Source organism: Gymnogyps californianus, unplaced genomic scaffold (assembly GCF_018139145.2).
Source record: "Gymnogyps californianus isolate 813 unplaced genomic scaffold, ASM1813914v2 HiC_scaffold_100, whole genome shotgun sequence".
Taxonomy (NCBI): Eukaryota; Metazoa; Chordata; class Aves; order Accipitriformes; family Cathartidae; genus Gymnogyps; species Gymnogyps californianus.
The window spans coordinates 179,206-192,644 of record NW_026113981.1 but is presented as its reverse complement, the minus strand read 5'-3'; the positions used below and the strand labels follow the sequence as shown (position 1 = coordinate 192,644).

Sequence of the window (13,439 nt, the reverse complement as noted above, 5' to 3'; positions counted from 1 at the left end):
CACAGAGTCAAGGCCTTTTCTGCTCCTCACGCCACCCCACCAGCGAGTAGGCTGGGGGTGCACAAGAAGTTGGGAGGGGATACAGCCGGGACAGCTGACCCCAACTGACCAAAGGGATATTCCATACCATATGATGTCATGCTCAGCATATAAAGCTGGGGGAAGAAGAAGGAAGGGGGGGACGTTCGGAGTTATGGCGTTTTGTCTTCCCAAGTTACCGTTACATGTGATGGAGCCCTGCTTTCCTGGAGATGGCTGAACACCTGCCTGCCGATGGGAAGTACTGAATGAATTCCTTGTTTTGCTTTGCTTGCGTGCGCGGCTTTTGCTTTACCTATTAAACTGTCTTTATCTCAACCCACGAGTTTTCTCACTTTTACTCTTCCGATTCTCTTCCCCATCCCACTGGGGGGGAGTGAGCGAGCAGCTGTGTGGTGCTTAGTTGCTGGCTGGGGTTAAACCACGACAAATATTTAAAAAGGAGAGATGTTAAATTAAATTGCATCTTTCTATTCCAGTTCATTTATCACCGTCATAGAGAGGAAGGTTTACCTCTCTCACTACGAAGAAGCAAACTGTTACCAATTCCTATTTTAGACCTTGAAACTGTGATAAGATATCCCAATTGTACAATGGAACTTAAATAAAACCTCTGGTTAGTTTTAGAACATGCTGTATGATTAGTCTGACTTCTTGTGGTAAACATGGGAATATTCATTTTTGGCATAATGAAACTATCAAGCAAGTAGATGAAATATCCAAAAGACAGTAACAGCAGTGTCCTTGCCGAGTTCTACAAATAAATAGGCTATCAGCAGTAGATATATTAAAATTGGGATTGGTGACTGATATATATATGAAACAAATGCAATCATTTCCCCATACAGAACACAACGATCACATATTTTAGTTTACCAAGATTTTTAAAAGATCAATAATCTTGCATCAGAGTAGATGAAATTGTTGACTTCTAAATAAAACATGCAGATTTACAAATTTCTTAAGAGTCTTTCAGGGTAAACTAGATCCTGAGAACTTTATCTTCTGTTAAAGAGGACACTTAAAAGTATCTTTAAGCAAATATTAAAGACATGGCATGAACAGAGAAGGAAGGATGAAAGCTAAGCATGTCTAAATCTTTAATTACTTCACAAAACATATATTCTGACAGTACATTTGTGCAGGACTTTTATCTACACAGTGAAAAGAACATAGGTTCCCTAAGATTTTCATTTTATAAGATCCATGCGATTCAGATGTGTTTGAAAACACAGGCAAAATAGGACCGCTGAGAAACAATTATGTCACTATGTTTTTTCAAACAAACATTGGAAGAACTGAAGCTCTGTTAAACAGCGTGTTCATTCTTAAAACTAAAAGCTTCCCTTTTTGGTCTTGGGTGCTCAAGAGAACTGACTGCAATAGAGAGTGTTAGAGGAAAATATATCATGCTGGACACAACAGCCTGAGAGAGGCGAGGCTGCTGCTGCTCCATGTCCCTAGGTCCAAACAGTAGCAAGGCTGAAAATGCATTCCCGGCAGGGACACGCACAGAGCACACATATACACCACATATATACATACATACATGGCCGGCCACACAGATCACTGACAGACACTCAGAGCACTCATGTGAACAGAGACAGCACCAACAGCCTCATTCTACTCATAGCTGGCCCCTGGATCCCAGTCTCCCCAGCTGCTGACACCTGGATATATGAGCCCCCGAGGCCGCAGCCCCGCTCCAGTTGCCGGTACAGATCATTGCGTGCGCGCACACACACACAGAGCTGGCCAGGATTTCCCAGGTCCCAATAGCTGACCCCTCCCAATGCTCTCACCCTTAGAGATACACAGGCGCTCTCACACCCAGACCTGGACCTTAGAGACTCACTCACCCACTTGCTCCCAGTCCACTTCACCTACTTCCCAGCTAGTCCGGCTTGATCTTCACTAGTGATCACACTCACTCACACGCCTGCACTTGCTCCAGTCGCTGGCACCACGGATACACGGGCCCTCTGACTCATGGTCTGACTCCAGTTGCTGCACTCACATCCCCATACACACACATACACACAGAATAGAGAGCCCTCAGCCAGCAAAGAGTTAGAAAGGAATTTAATAAGAAGATAGGACAGACTGCGCTGATCAGGCGCAGGGCATAGCCAGACAAGCGTACTGACCAGCAAACTATTTACATGCGACTGGCCCTTTTTATCCCCTTATCCCTCTGCTTGTCCACACTTGTTCCTCCTCAAATCACCTAAATCGCTTCCTTGTCCTGCCTTTGGTTCCTCCCCTAAACATCCCATAGTAAGTCCTGTGCGATCCCATCCTGAACTGCTTTTCCCCTGCATCTCATAAAAAGTCCCACCCCTAGGCAGCAACCTCCCTTAATCCGAAAGGTGATCTGGAGAGCTGCTCCCGATGACTCATCTCGATGGGTTTCATGCCTGGACAATGGGTCTGATGGCTCTGCTGGGACAGCCCTGGGAGGGGCCCAGAGAAGGTGTTCATTCCTTGGGAGTCCTTGATTTGGGTTCTAGTCTGTCATTTTGCGCCCCTGTGCTCCTCTGGACTTGTGCAGATAGGCCTTTGATCGACTGATGGCCCATCACAGGGAGTAGCCCGGCAGGGTATTATTTGGGCTCCCCCTCTTGCCATTGCCTCTCTGAGCTCCTTTGTGAGTGTGCAGATGAGCTTTTATCACATAACTTAACAGAGAGCATCCAAATACACTTTAATATAATTTAAAAATCATGATGCTGTATGTCATATACACTCGTATTTCTGGGTGCTTTTTCTAAAATAATCTATGCTGTATAAACATACTCAGAGATTTTAATATTTTGGTCACTCAGAATAATCTACCTATATTTTAGAACCATGATGGTTACTACATCAGTGAGGGTTGTTTGATTGCATATGTGCAATATGCACTTGCTTTAAAAGGTACACTTTGGTTAAAAACTAAGAAAATGAAATTTTATAGCAGAGCATATTAAAAAACTTAGCTATTCACAGTACCTCATCCAAATTACTTAAAACGCAAGCCATTCAAGTATGCAGAGTTTCAAAGGAAACTGAACTAAATGCTGTGCAAGTTCTAGAAATTATACAGATGTAGGCTTTTATCCTAGAAAGGCTTAGTGATTTATTTCTTTAATATCTGAGAGAAGTTAAAGTTGTAAAGAGACCTTCCATGCTATTAAAGTGCAATATTACAGATGAATTTTCAATCTGCATAGACAGTGCCTCCTGACTGAAAAAAAAGAAACTTCTCTTATAATCTCAGATAGTTATCAAGAATGACATAGCTATAAAGTAAATCACTTACTTTTTTCACAACTCTTTCCTTAAAGAATCTTTCCTTAAATAAATGCAGAAAAAAGACTTTATCTGGTTCAGACATTGCTCTGTCTAAGGGAGTTGCCATAATGAATTATTCAGTGAGAATTTGGGAGAGAAAGGAAGGTGAAGAGGCAAAATGGTAGCAGGTGACAAACTTAAGGATTGCTGTGGAACAGAGTTTCAGGAAAATGGATCCAGACAAAAACTCAATTACTTAATGAAAACGATCCTGTTTCACTGTTAAAGCTTCTGGTAACCCATTAGAATAAGTCCCTAACCCATAAATCACCTTGTATTGCATCCTCAGGTGATGACCTAAAACCCTATGAAACTTCCAGTGACTAGTTTCTTCCTTTTTTAATTCAGAAAAAGAGTGGCCAAAAGAAATCCTCCCCTTTATTATAGGTCTGAAAAATATCGGAAATTACTATATGTAACCAAATGCCAAAGGATGGCTCCCGAGCGGTTAGCTCTCGCTGCCACCCCGGGCCCTGCGGGCCCTGGAAGGCAGTGGGCCCTGGGCTCTCCCAAGTTTCAGGAGAGGAGAGATCTCCTGTGACCTCTCTGATGGCCTGTGGGCACGGCCTGAGGCCGCAGCCCGGCCCAGCTCCTCTCTGCTGGGCGTCGGCCGCGCCAGGCCCCGAGAGCCGCCTCCTCCCCGGGGCCGCGGCGAGGGCCTCGGAGCGAGGGCGCTGCTGTTTTGCACGTCTCCGGGAAGCGGCGGGGCGTCGCTGGACAGCTCCGGAGCGCAGCGCAGCGCCCGTGTTCTGGAGACGGCGCAGATGTGTGCGGCGGGGTCGGGGCCGGGAAGCCCCGCCGCGGCGGCCCTTTCCTCGCAGAGGGCGATCCCGGAAGCGAGCTCAGCGAGCGCTCTCCCCGCCCACCTCCTGACCCCCCGGGTTTCTGTGGCGTGGGGCACCCCGGCGGCGGGGCGGGGGGCAAGGGTAACCCTTACCTGCAGGAGTGGTGGGAGACGGGATCCCCGCGCGGGAGGGGGCAGGGCGGATGGGGGATCTCTCTGCCGCCTCACGCCGCAGCCGGTCTCCCCCGACGAGATGCTCCTTGTTTTGGTCCGCCCGACCAATCGGACGCAGCGGCTGGATTCTACGGAAGCTGGGATGGGCCCTTCGTGGCGGCAGCAGGACTCTCCCCTGCCGACCATAACGCATTGCGCAGGGTGCACCACCACCACCTGGTCCTCTTGCGGCTTTAACGCCTCTGACATGGAAACACCATTGCAGTTCCAGACGGGCTTCTGCTCCGAGCAGCAGCAGCAGCACGGCCAGGACAAGCAGAGTCTTCTCCAGCAGCCGCAGCAGCAGCAGCAGCAGCAGCAGCAGAGCCCATGCCTCCAGTGCAACAACTGCACCTACTATGGGGCCGCTGCGGCAGCAGCGGGGGATAACCTGCCCTCGCTGCTCCGCACTTCTTCGCCCCTCTCGGGCGTCTTCAGGACTCACTCCTCGCCGCTCTCCATCTCTGCCTCCTCCCGGCAGGGCAGCCAGTTGGACGTCAGCGAGCTCACCCCCTCCAGCCATGCTGGCTCGTCCAGGCAGCCCCACCAGTACCCCCAGTACCACCAGTGCCATAGCGTGCAGCAGCAGCAAGCAGCCAGTCCCAGCAGCAGTGTCAGCAGCGGCAGCACCCACCATCACCACTACCAGCAGCGTCGGGAGAGCAATCCCTTCGCCGAAATAGCCATGAGCAGCTGCAGGTACAACGGCGGCATCATGCGGCCGCTCAGCAACCTGAGCTCATCCCGCAGGAACCTGCACGAGCTTGACTCCGAGTCTCAGCCGCTCCAGCCGCCGCTCGCCAGCCCCATAGCTGCTGCCCCGGAGATCGTGGTCTCCAAGCCCGAGCACAACAACTCCAACAACCTGACGCTCTACGGCTCCGGCGGCACGAACAACGGCGGGGGCAAGTCCAGCAAGAAGAAGAACCAGAACATCGGCTACAAGCTGGGGCATCGCCGGGCGCTCTTCGAGAAGCGCAAGCGCCTCAGCGACTACGCGCTCATCTTCGGCATGTTCGGCATCGTAGTCATGGTGATCGAGACAGAGCTGTCCTGGGGCGCCTACACGAAGGTACCTGCCACGCCGTCGGACCGCCTTCCTCTCGCTCTCGGCGCCGTCGACGCAGCCCGACCCACGCCTCCCCCCCCGTCCCGTGCCCCTGCCGCGGGCTCCGTGCCCGCCCCGGCCCGCGGGCGAGGCCGGCTCGCGGGAAGGCGGCTCCGCAGCCAGCTGCACTCTCCTGTCAGCCGTTCAAATCCGTGCGGTCTAGCCGCCCCGCGCCGCCGTCCTCGCGGAAAGGCGGCTGCCGCCCGGCCCCGGCGTCACTTCGTTTCTCTTAGAGCCCAGCGCGGCGAGACTGTTCGGCCCTCGCCCGGCCCTGCCGTGAGGCGTCCCTCGCCCTGAGGAGAGGTGCCCTGACCCCCCGGCCCCGCCGTGTGGGGCCCACTGGTCCTCCGCCCTGAGACGAGATGCTCCCCCCGCGGTTCCACAACCGTGAGGCGAGGTGTCCCCCTCCCCCGGCCCCGCCGTGAGGCACCCCCCGGCTCCGACACCGTAAGGCGAGGCGACCCTCCCTCCCCTCCCAGTCCGGGCTCCACTGCTCGCAGTGGGGCTGGGGAGCCAGGCGGGGCGGGAACGGTCCCGTGCGTGTGGGTCTCTGACAGACAATGGTGTCTTTCTGTTGCAGGAGTCTCTGTATTCCCTCGCTCTAAAATGCCTTATTAGCCTCTCCACGATTATCCTGCTTGGGCTCATTATTGTATACCATGCAAGGGAAATTCAGGTAATGTTTCACTTTATGAATTGCTGAGTGTTTACATATCTGTGGTTGCAGAGTCAGTTTTTCTAAAGGCTTTATTTATTGTGGTAAGTACTTTGCACTTCCCACTGATTCAGAAAACAAAAATAATCACTTAGTGCTTCCTGAAGTTCAGTGAATGTATTTCATCCCTGGAGAGAAATAAGATAGGCTACATGGACACATTCGTGCTAGGAAGCATTGCCTGTTAGGGACTGTTACCTGCGATTATGCTAGTAGGATCACTTAGTTCTGAGGTTATAGCACACTTTCTCTATGACATACCTGCTGTTTTCTGTAGCAGATGTAGGGCAAGTCTTTTATTTCCCAGTGACTAAATGTCATGCTGCGCTTTTTCTCTGGATAGCAGGGCTAATTATTAGGAAAGAGGCATCAGTAGCTTCTAGGTATGTAATCTTCACTGTGCTGTTTCAGATACTAGCATACACTAGAAGAATATTTAAAAAGAGGGGGAAACCTTATGTTGGATTTGTTTTATTTAATGCCATAGAAATTACAGCCACTAGGAAATGTGACAGAGGAAAGCTGTCAATACAGGTAGGGCTAAAGGTAGGGGGAATTTAATGATCAAAGCTATAGAGTAAGTCTAAAAATAGTGTCACATGTCCTGTCCAAGGTACTTAGTTCTAATTTCAGTTGTCATTTTTTTTGATCAAGAAATTACAATTTGACATTTCAATTAAATTGAAACATATAAGAGAGAGTTTTCAAAGTTTTGAAGTGAAAAATACCTTATTTGTAGCTACATTGGTGTTTTTGCGATGTCTAATTAGAGATACCTTGGATTACAGGCAGAAATGACAGTTTTCAAGGGCAAGAACGTCTTTTTCAACAGTACCAATTAACAAAAAAGAGAAATTAAGAATTGTATAGTACCCTTCTTCTATGCTGTAGTTCTAATATGAAAGGGCACCATAGTCTCCTACTTAAGACTACTGTTAGAGAAGTATTGTGTTACTGAAGACTCTTTGCCAAATGGGATCCTGTCCTGCAGTCCTTACATATGAAAAACACTATTTCTGGCTCAGAACCCAGTTTCTTTGCATTCATATCAAAGATGGGCAGCTGTTTAACATTACTGTACTCAATAAACAAATGTCTGGTGACAGAGTATCACTATAAACTGTTGGAATACTGATGAAGAGGTTTCTTTATTTGTGTAAAAATAAATAAATGTAGCTGCTGCAATGTGGGAGCCTTGTTCTCCAGTGTACCTTGCTATAAGTGGTGCTTGAGGCACTAAGAACAAAGCTGAAAAAACCAAGCTCTGTAAGTATTTGAATTATTCTATGTATTTTCAAGAAACTTTAAATAGAAAACAATACACAAGATAACCAAATAGTCATAGGTTTCTGTATGCATAAGCTTACAGTAGGTAGTTACTCCAACATTTGCATATTTTTTTTTTCAGCTAATTAGATGCACATTTTCATTCTTTCAGAGATTTGTTATGGATCAGAAAAATCAATCTTTTAAAAAACTTCAGTTGTATTTCTGATTTTTTTTTTTTTAATTGATCATTTTAAAGAACTCCTTCATGTATAAGACTACATGGAAGGAGTTGTGCGATCATGTGACTTAATCAAGGTTAATGTAGTTTTCAACACTGCCTGACAGTATAGAATACAAGCATACCTGTTTGTAAAACAGTAATACTCTATGTTTTTGTCTGAGAGACACTGTAGGCTGCAGTACTCATGTCAGAGCCTGGAGTAAGCTGCAGTTCCAAGGGGCTCTGTCATTCATCTTGAAAATGAAAGGGAAGTTTTGTTTTCAAGGACGCTATTGGAAGGAAAGGCCATTGTACCACCCTTAGCTGTTAGATATCTGATAGATTTTTAATTTAGGCACAGTATGTTTATATACGCACACTCGACTTTTTAAAAAATAAGATGAAAACCACACAGAGAAATATTTACATCCATCTATGGTGCTAAATTTATGTTACACCTTAAATCTGAAAACAAGAGGTATCTTTAAAATACTTTAGCTTAGAAATGTACAGAACCTACTCCAAGTGAAAGAAAATACTGCATAAGCCCAATAATGTAACGATTTTTAAATAATCTTTAAAACTGACTGTTTTCTGAAGGGATACTTGCCTTTAATTCAGGCAAATATCCTGCTATGTGCAGTGGAATATTTCTTGAATCAGGTCTGTAGAATCATGCCCATAGATGGTTGCTTGTGTCCTGGAGCACCAGATGTTTGCTGATCTTGTTCAAATTTGATCATTCCTTTCTTATTCTTCTCTGAAAGGTACTTAGACTTTATCAGTAAGTATAGTGTAAATTTGCAGGAATTCATCAAGACAATAAATTTTGTTGTACAGAACAGAATGGCAATGTATTTTGCTTGCAGTGTGGTATGTTTCATAGTCTGATAGAAGCAAACCTACCTGAAAGAAAAGTAGATTTTCCTGCAAAACATGAACTAAAATATGTTGGGAAATAAGATGAAAGTTTAGCAATTAGTAGTGCTTGCAGATTTAATATTTAGAAGCACCTGGTGACATAAAACATCTGCTAACCAAAATCAGCTGCTGCTTTTTTTTTCAGTAGTCTGTGCCTGTCGTGGTTTAACCCCAGTCAGCAACTAAGCACCATGCAGCCGTTTCCCCCTCCCCCCTCCCAGTGGGGTGAGGAGGAGGAAAGGAAAAAAAAGTAAAACTCGTGGGTTGAGATAAGAACAGTTTAATAACTAAAGTTAAATATAATACTAACAATAGTAATAATGAAATATAATATTAATAATAATAATAATAGTAATGAAAAGGAATATAACAAAAAAAGGAAGGGGGGGGGGGGAGGAAAAAAAACCAGTGATGCACAATGCAATTGCTCACCACCCGCTGACCGATGCCAGAGCCGCGATCTGCGCCTCCCGGCCAACTCCCCCCTGTTTATATACTGGGCATGACGTTCCATGGTATGGGATACCCCTTTGGCTAGTTCCGGTCAGCTGCCCCGGCTCTGCTCCCTCCCAGCTTCTTGCACACCTGCTTGCTGGCAGAGCATGGGAGACTGAAAAGTCCTTGGCTTAAGATAAGCGCTACTTAGCAATAACTAAAACATCAGCGTGTTATCAGCATCATTCTCACACTAAATCCAAAGCACAGCACTGTACCAGCTACTAAAAAGAAAGTTAACTCTGTCCCAGCCGAAACCAGGACAATATCCACCCCTTATTCTATACCATTTACGTTATGCCCAGATCCCACACTTTCTGATACATCTCCAATTAATCACCATCACTTTTCCTGTCTTTTAATATATACACACAGATATCATTCCCGCGGTCTATGGGCCACCTCTATCAAATGTCTGTTGAGTTCATTCAGTCCATGACTTTGAGCTCCATCTATCGTAACAGTCTGTCTGGGCAGGAGGGATGATGCAAAATCCGCTCAGTCGGCAGAACAGGATTGGGCTTCGGTGTGATGTGGCAGGCAGGTGACATTGGGCGCAGCAGGAGGATGGTGTGTGGTGTCGGATTGTTGCATGCTGCAGTCAGTCCTGGTTCCATCACTACTGCACTTCCCTCAGTTTTGTCAAAGTTCATTCTTCACTAATCTAAGTAATTCTTACTGTAATACCATTAATATAGCATATAACAATTACAATAATGATGACATACAGTGGCAAGATTATATAGCAATTAATAGCATACAATTTAATCTATTGGCTGTTCTCACCTAAAATCAAATCCCCTTGAGGCACACATTGGACTTCCCCATCCTTCCGCATCACCCACCAAGTGCACCCAGGCCCTTGAGCAAAAGCAATCCCAGGAATGGGTTTGCCTTTGCCTGAGGCAGGAGTAACCCAAACTGTTTTCCCTAGCATATTTTTTATGTGCACTACAGGGACTTTATCCCCTTCTACAGTACGTAAAAGTTCTGATTGGGCAGGGCCAGCTCGATTGGCAGATCCTCTAGTGTTGACTAACCAGGTGGCCTTTGCTAGATGTGTATCCCAATGTTTAAAGGTCCCACCACCCATTGCTCTCAATGTAGTCTTTAACAATCCATTGTATCGCTCGATTTTCCCGGAGGCTGGTGCATGATAGGGGATGTGATACACCCACTCAATGCCATGCTCTTTGGCCCAGGTGTCTATGAGATTGTTTCGGAAATGAGTCCCATTGTCTGACTCCATTCTTTCTGGGGTTCCATGTTGCCATAAGATTTGCTTCTCAAGGCCCAGGATAGTGTTCCGGGCGGTGGCATGGGGCACGGGATATGTTTCCAGCCAGCCGGTGGTTGCTTCCACCATTGTAAGCCCATGGCGCTTGCCTTGGCGGGTTTGTGGGAGTGTGATATAGTCAATCTGCCAGGCCTCTCCATATTTGTATTTCAGCCATCGTCCTCCATACCAAAGAGGCTTTAACCGCTTGGCTTGCTTAATTGCAGCGCATGTTTCACATTCATGGATGACCTGTGCGATAGTGTCCATGGTCAGGTCCACCCCTCGATCGCGAGCCCATCTATATGTTGCATCTCTTCCCTGATGGCCTGAGGTGTCATGGGCCCACCGAGCCAGAAATAATTCCCCCTTATGCTGCCAATCCAGATCTACCTGAGCTACTTCAATCCTAGCAGCCTTGTCTACCTGTTGATTGTTTTGATGTTCTTCAGTGGCCCGGCTCTTAGGTATGTGGGCATCTACGTGACGTACTTTCACAACCAGGTTCTCTAGCCGGGCAGCAATATCTTGCCACAATGCGGCAGCCCAGATGGGTTTACCTCTGCGTTGCCAGTTACTCTGCTTCCATTGCTGCACCCACCCCCACAGAGCATTTGCCACCATCCATGAGTCAGTATAGAGATAAAGTATTGGCCATTTTTCTCGTTCAGCAATGTCTAAAGCCAGCTGGATGGCTTTCACCTCTGCAAACTGACTCAATTCACCCTCTCCTTCTGCAGTTTCTGCAACTTGTCGCATAGGTCTCCATACAGCTGCCTTCCACCTCCGATGCTTTCCCACAATGCGACAGGACCCATCAGTGAACAGGGCATATTGCCTCTCATTTTCTGGCAGTTTATTATACAATGGGGCCTCTTCAGCACACATCACCTCCTCCTCTGGTGATATTCCAACATCTTTGCCTTCTGGCCAGTCCGTGATCACCTCCAAAATTCCTGGGCGACTGGGATTTCCTATTCGAGTTCGTTGTGTGATCAGTGCAACCCACTTACTCCATGTAGCATCAGTTGCATGATGTGTAGAAGGGACCTTCCCTTTGAACATCCAGCCTAGCACTGGCAGTCGGGGTGCTAATAGGAGCTGTGTTTCAGTACCAACCACTTCTGAGGCAGCTCAAACTCCTTCATATGCTGCTAATATCTCCTTTTCAGTTGGAGTATAGCGGGCCTCAGATCCTCGATATCCCTGACTCCAAAACTCTAGAGGTCGACCTTGGGTCTCCCCGGGTGCTTTCTGCCAGAGACTCCAGGTAGGGCCATTCTCCCCGGCTGCGGTGTAGAGCACATTTTGAACATCTGGTCCTGCCCGGACTGGCCCAAGGGCTACTGCATGAACTATCTCCCGTTTAATCTGTTCAAAGGCTTGTCGTTGCTCAGGGCCCCATTTACAATTATTCTTCTTCCGGGTCACTTGATAGAGAGGGCTTACAATCAGACTATAATTTGGAATATGCATTCTCCAAAAACCCACAACACCTAAGAAAGCTTGTGTTTCCTGTTTACTAGTCGGTGGAGACATAGCTGCTATTGTGTTGATCACATCCATTGGGATGTGACGACGTCCATCTTGCCATTTTATTCCTAAAAACTGAATCTCCTGTGCGGGTCCCTTCACCTTACTCTGTTCTATGGCAAAACCGGCTTTCAGAAGGATTTGGATTATTTTCTCCCCTTTCTCAAAAACTTCTTCTGCTGTGTTGCCCCATATGATGATGTCATCAATGTATTGCAGGTGTTCTGGAGCTCCACCTTTTTCCAGTGCATTCTGGATCAGTCCATGGCAAATGGTGGGGCTGTGTTTCCACCCCTGGGGCAGTCGATTCCAGGTGTACTGGACGCCCCTCCAAGTGAAAGCAAACTGTGGCCGGCACTCTGCTGCCAAAGGGATTGAGAAAAATGCATTAGCGATATCAATTGTGGCGTACCACTTGGCTGCTTTTGACTCCAGTTCATATTGAAGTTCTAGCATGTCTGGCACAGCAGCACTCAGCGGCGGTGTGACTTCGTTCAGGCCACGATAGTCTACTGTTAGTGTCCATTCTCCATTAGACTTTCGCACTGGCCAAATGGGGCTGTTAAAGGGTGAACGAGTCCTGCTGATCACTCCTTGGCTCTCCAGTCGACGAATCAGCTTATGGATGGGAATCAGGGAGTCTCGGTTGGTGCGATATTGCCGCCGGTGGACCCTTGTAGAAGTGATCGGCACCTGTTGTTCTTCGACCCTCAGCAACCCCACAACCGAAGGGTCCTCAGAGAGACCGGGCAAGGTGGACAACTGTTCAATTCCCTCTGTCTCCAAGGCAGCTATACCAAAGGCCCACCGGTACCCCTTTGGGTCCCTGAAATACCCTCTCCTGAGATAATCTATGCCAAGAATGCATGGACCCTCCGGACCAGTCACAATGGGGTGTTTTTGCCACTCATTCCCAGTTAGGCTTATTTCAGCCTCCAATACAGTTAGCTGTTGGGATCCCCCTGTCACCCCAGAAATACAAATGGGTTCTACCCCTTTATAGCTTGATGGCATTAGAGTACACTGTGCACCGGTATCTACTAGAGCTTTATACTCCTGTGGGTCTGATGTGCCAGGCCATCGAATCCACACAGTCCAGTAAACCCGGTTGTCCCTCTCCTCCGCCTGGCTGGAGGCAGGGCCCCTCTAGTCCTGGTCATAGGATTCTCCACTCACTTGTTGCAAAAATGGATTAGAATTCCTTTTCATAGAATCAGGAGTAAGATCAGCCCTTCCACTTTGTCGGCCACACCGCTCGCAGTGCTCACTGGAGGCTGAAGCAACCATTTTCCTGGAAGAACCCTCATTTGTGGTTGTTTTTCCTCGCAATTCCCGTACCCGTGCATCTAGGACCGAGGTAGGTTTTCCATCCCACTTTCTCATATCCTCTCCGTGGTCAAGCAGGTAAAACCACAGGGTACCCCGTGGTATATACCTTCTCTCTCCTCTCTCTTGCCCAGAAGAATACCTTCTCCTAATAGCTGAGGTATTGGTCCGTACAGGTGGGCAGCCAGACTTATCCTCAAATCGCTG

General features: G+C 47.6%; 1 protein-coding gene across 1 annotated transcript in view; it reads left to right on the top strand.

Annotated features, from left to right (window-relative positions):
• The first annotated feature begins 4,409 nt into the window (after positions 1-4,409).
• LOC127027895 (small conductance calcium-activated potassium channel protein 2-like) overlaps positions 4,410-13,439 on the top strand; it is a 48,413-nt gene continuing 39,383 nt past the window's right edge. Inside the window, exons 1-2 of the mRNA XM_050913759.1 lie at positions 4,410-5,441; positions 6,058-6,153. Coding sequence (XP_050769716.1) covers positions 4,410-5,441; positions 6,058-6,153 — 1,128 coding nt within the window. The remainder of the gene's footprint in view (positions 5,442-6,057; positions 6,154-13,439) is intronic.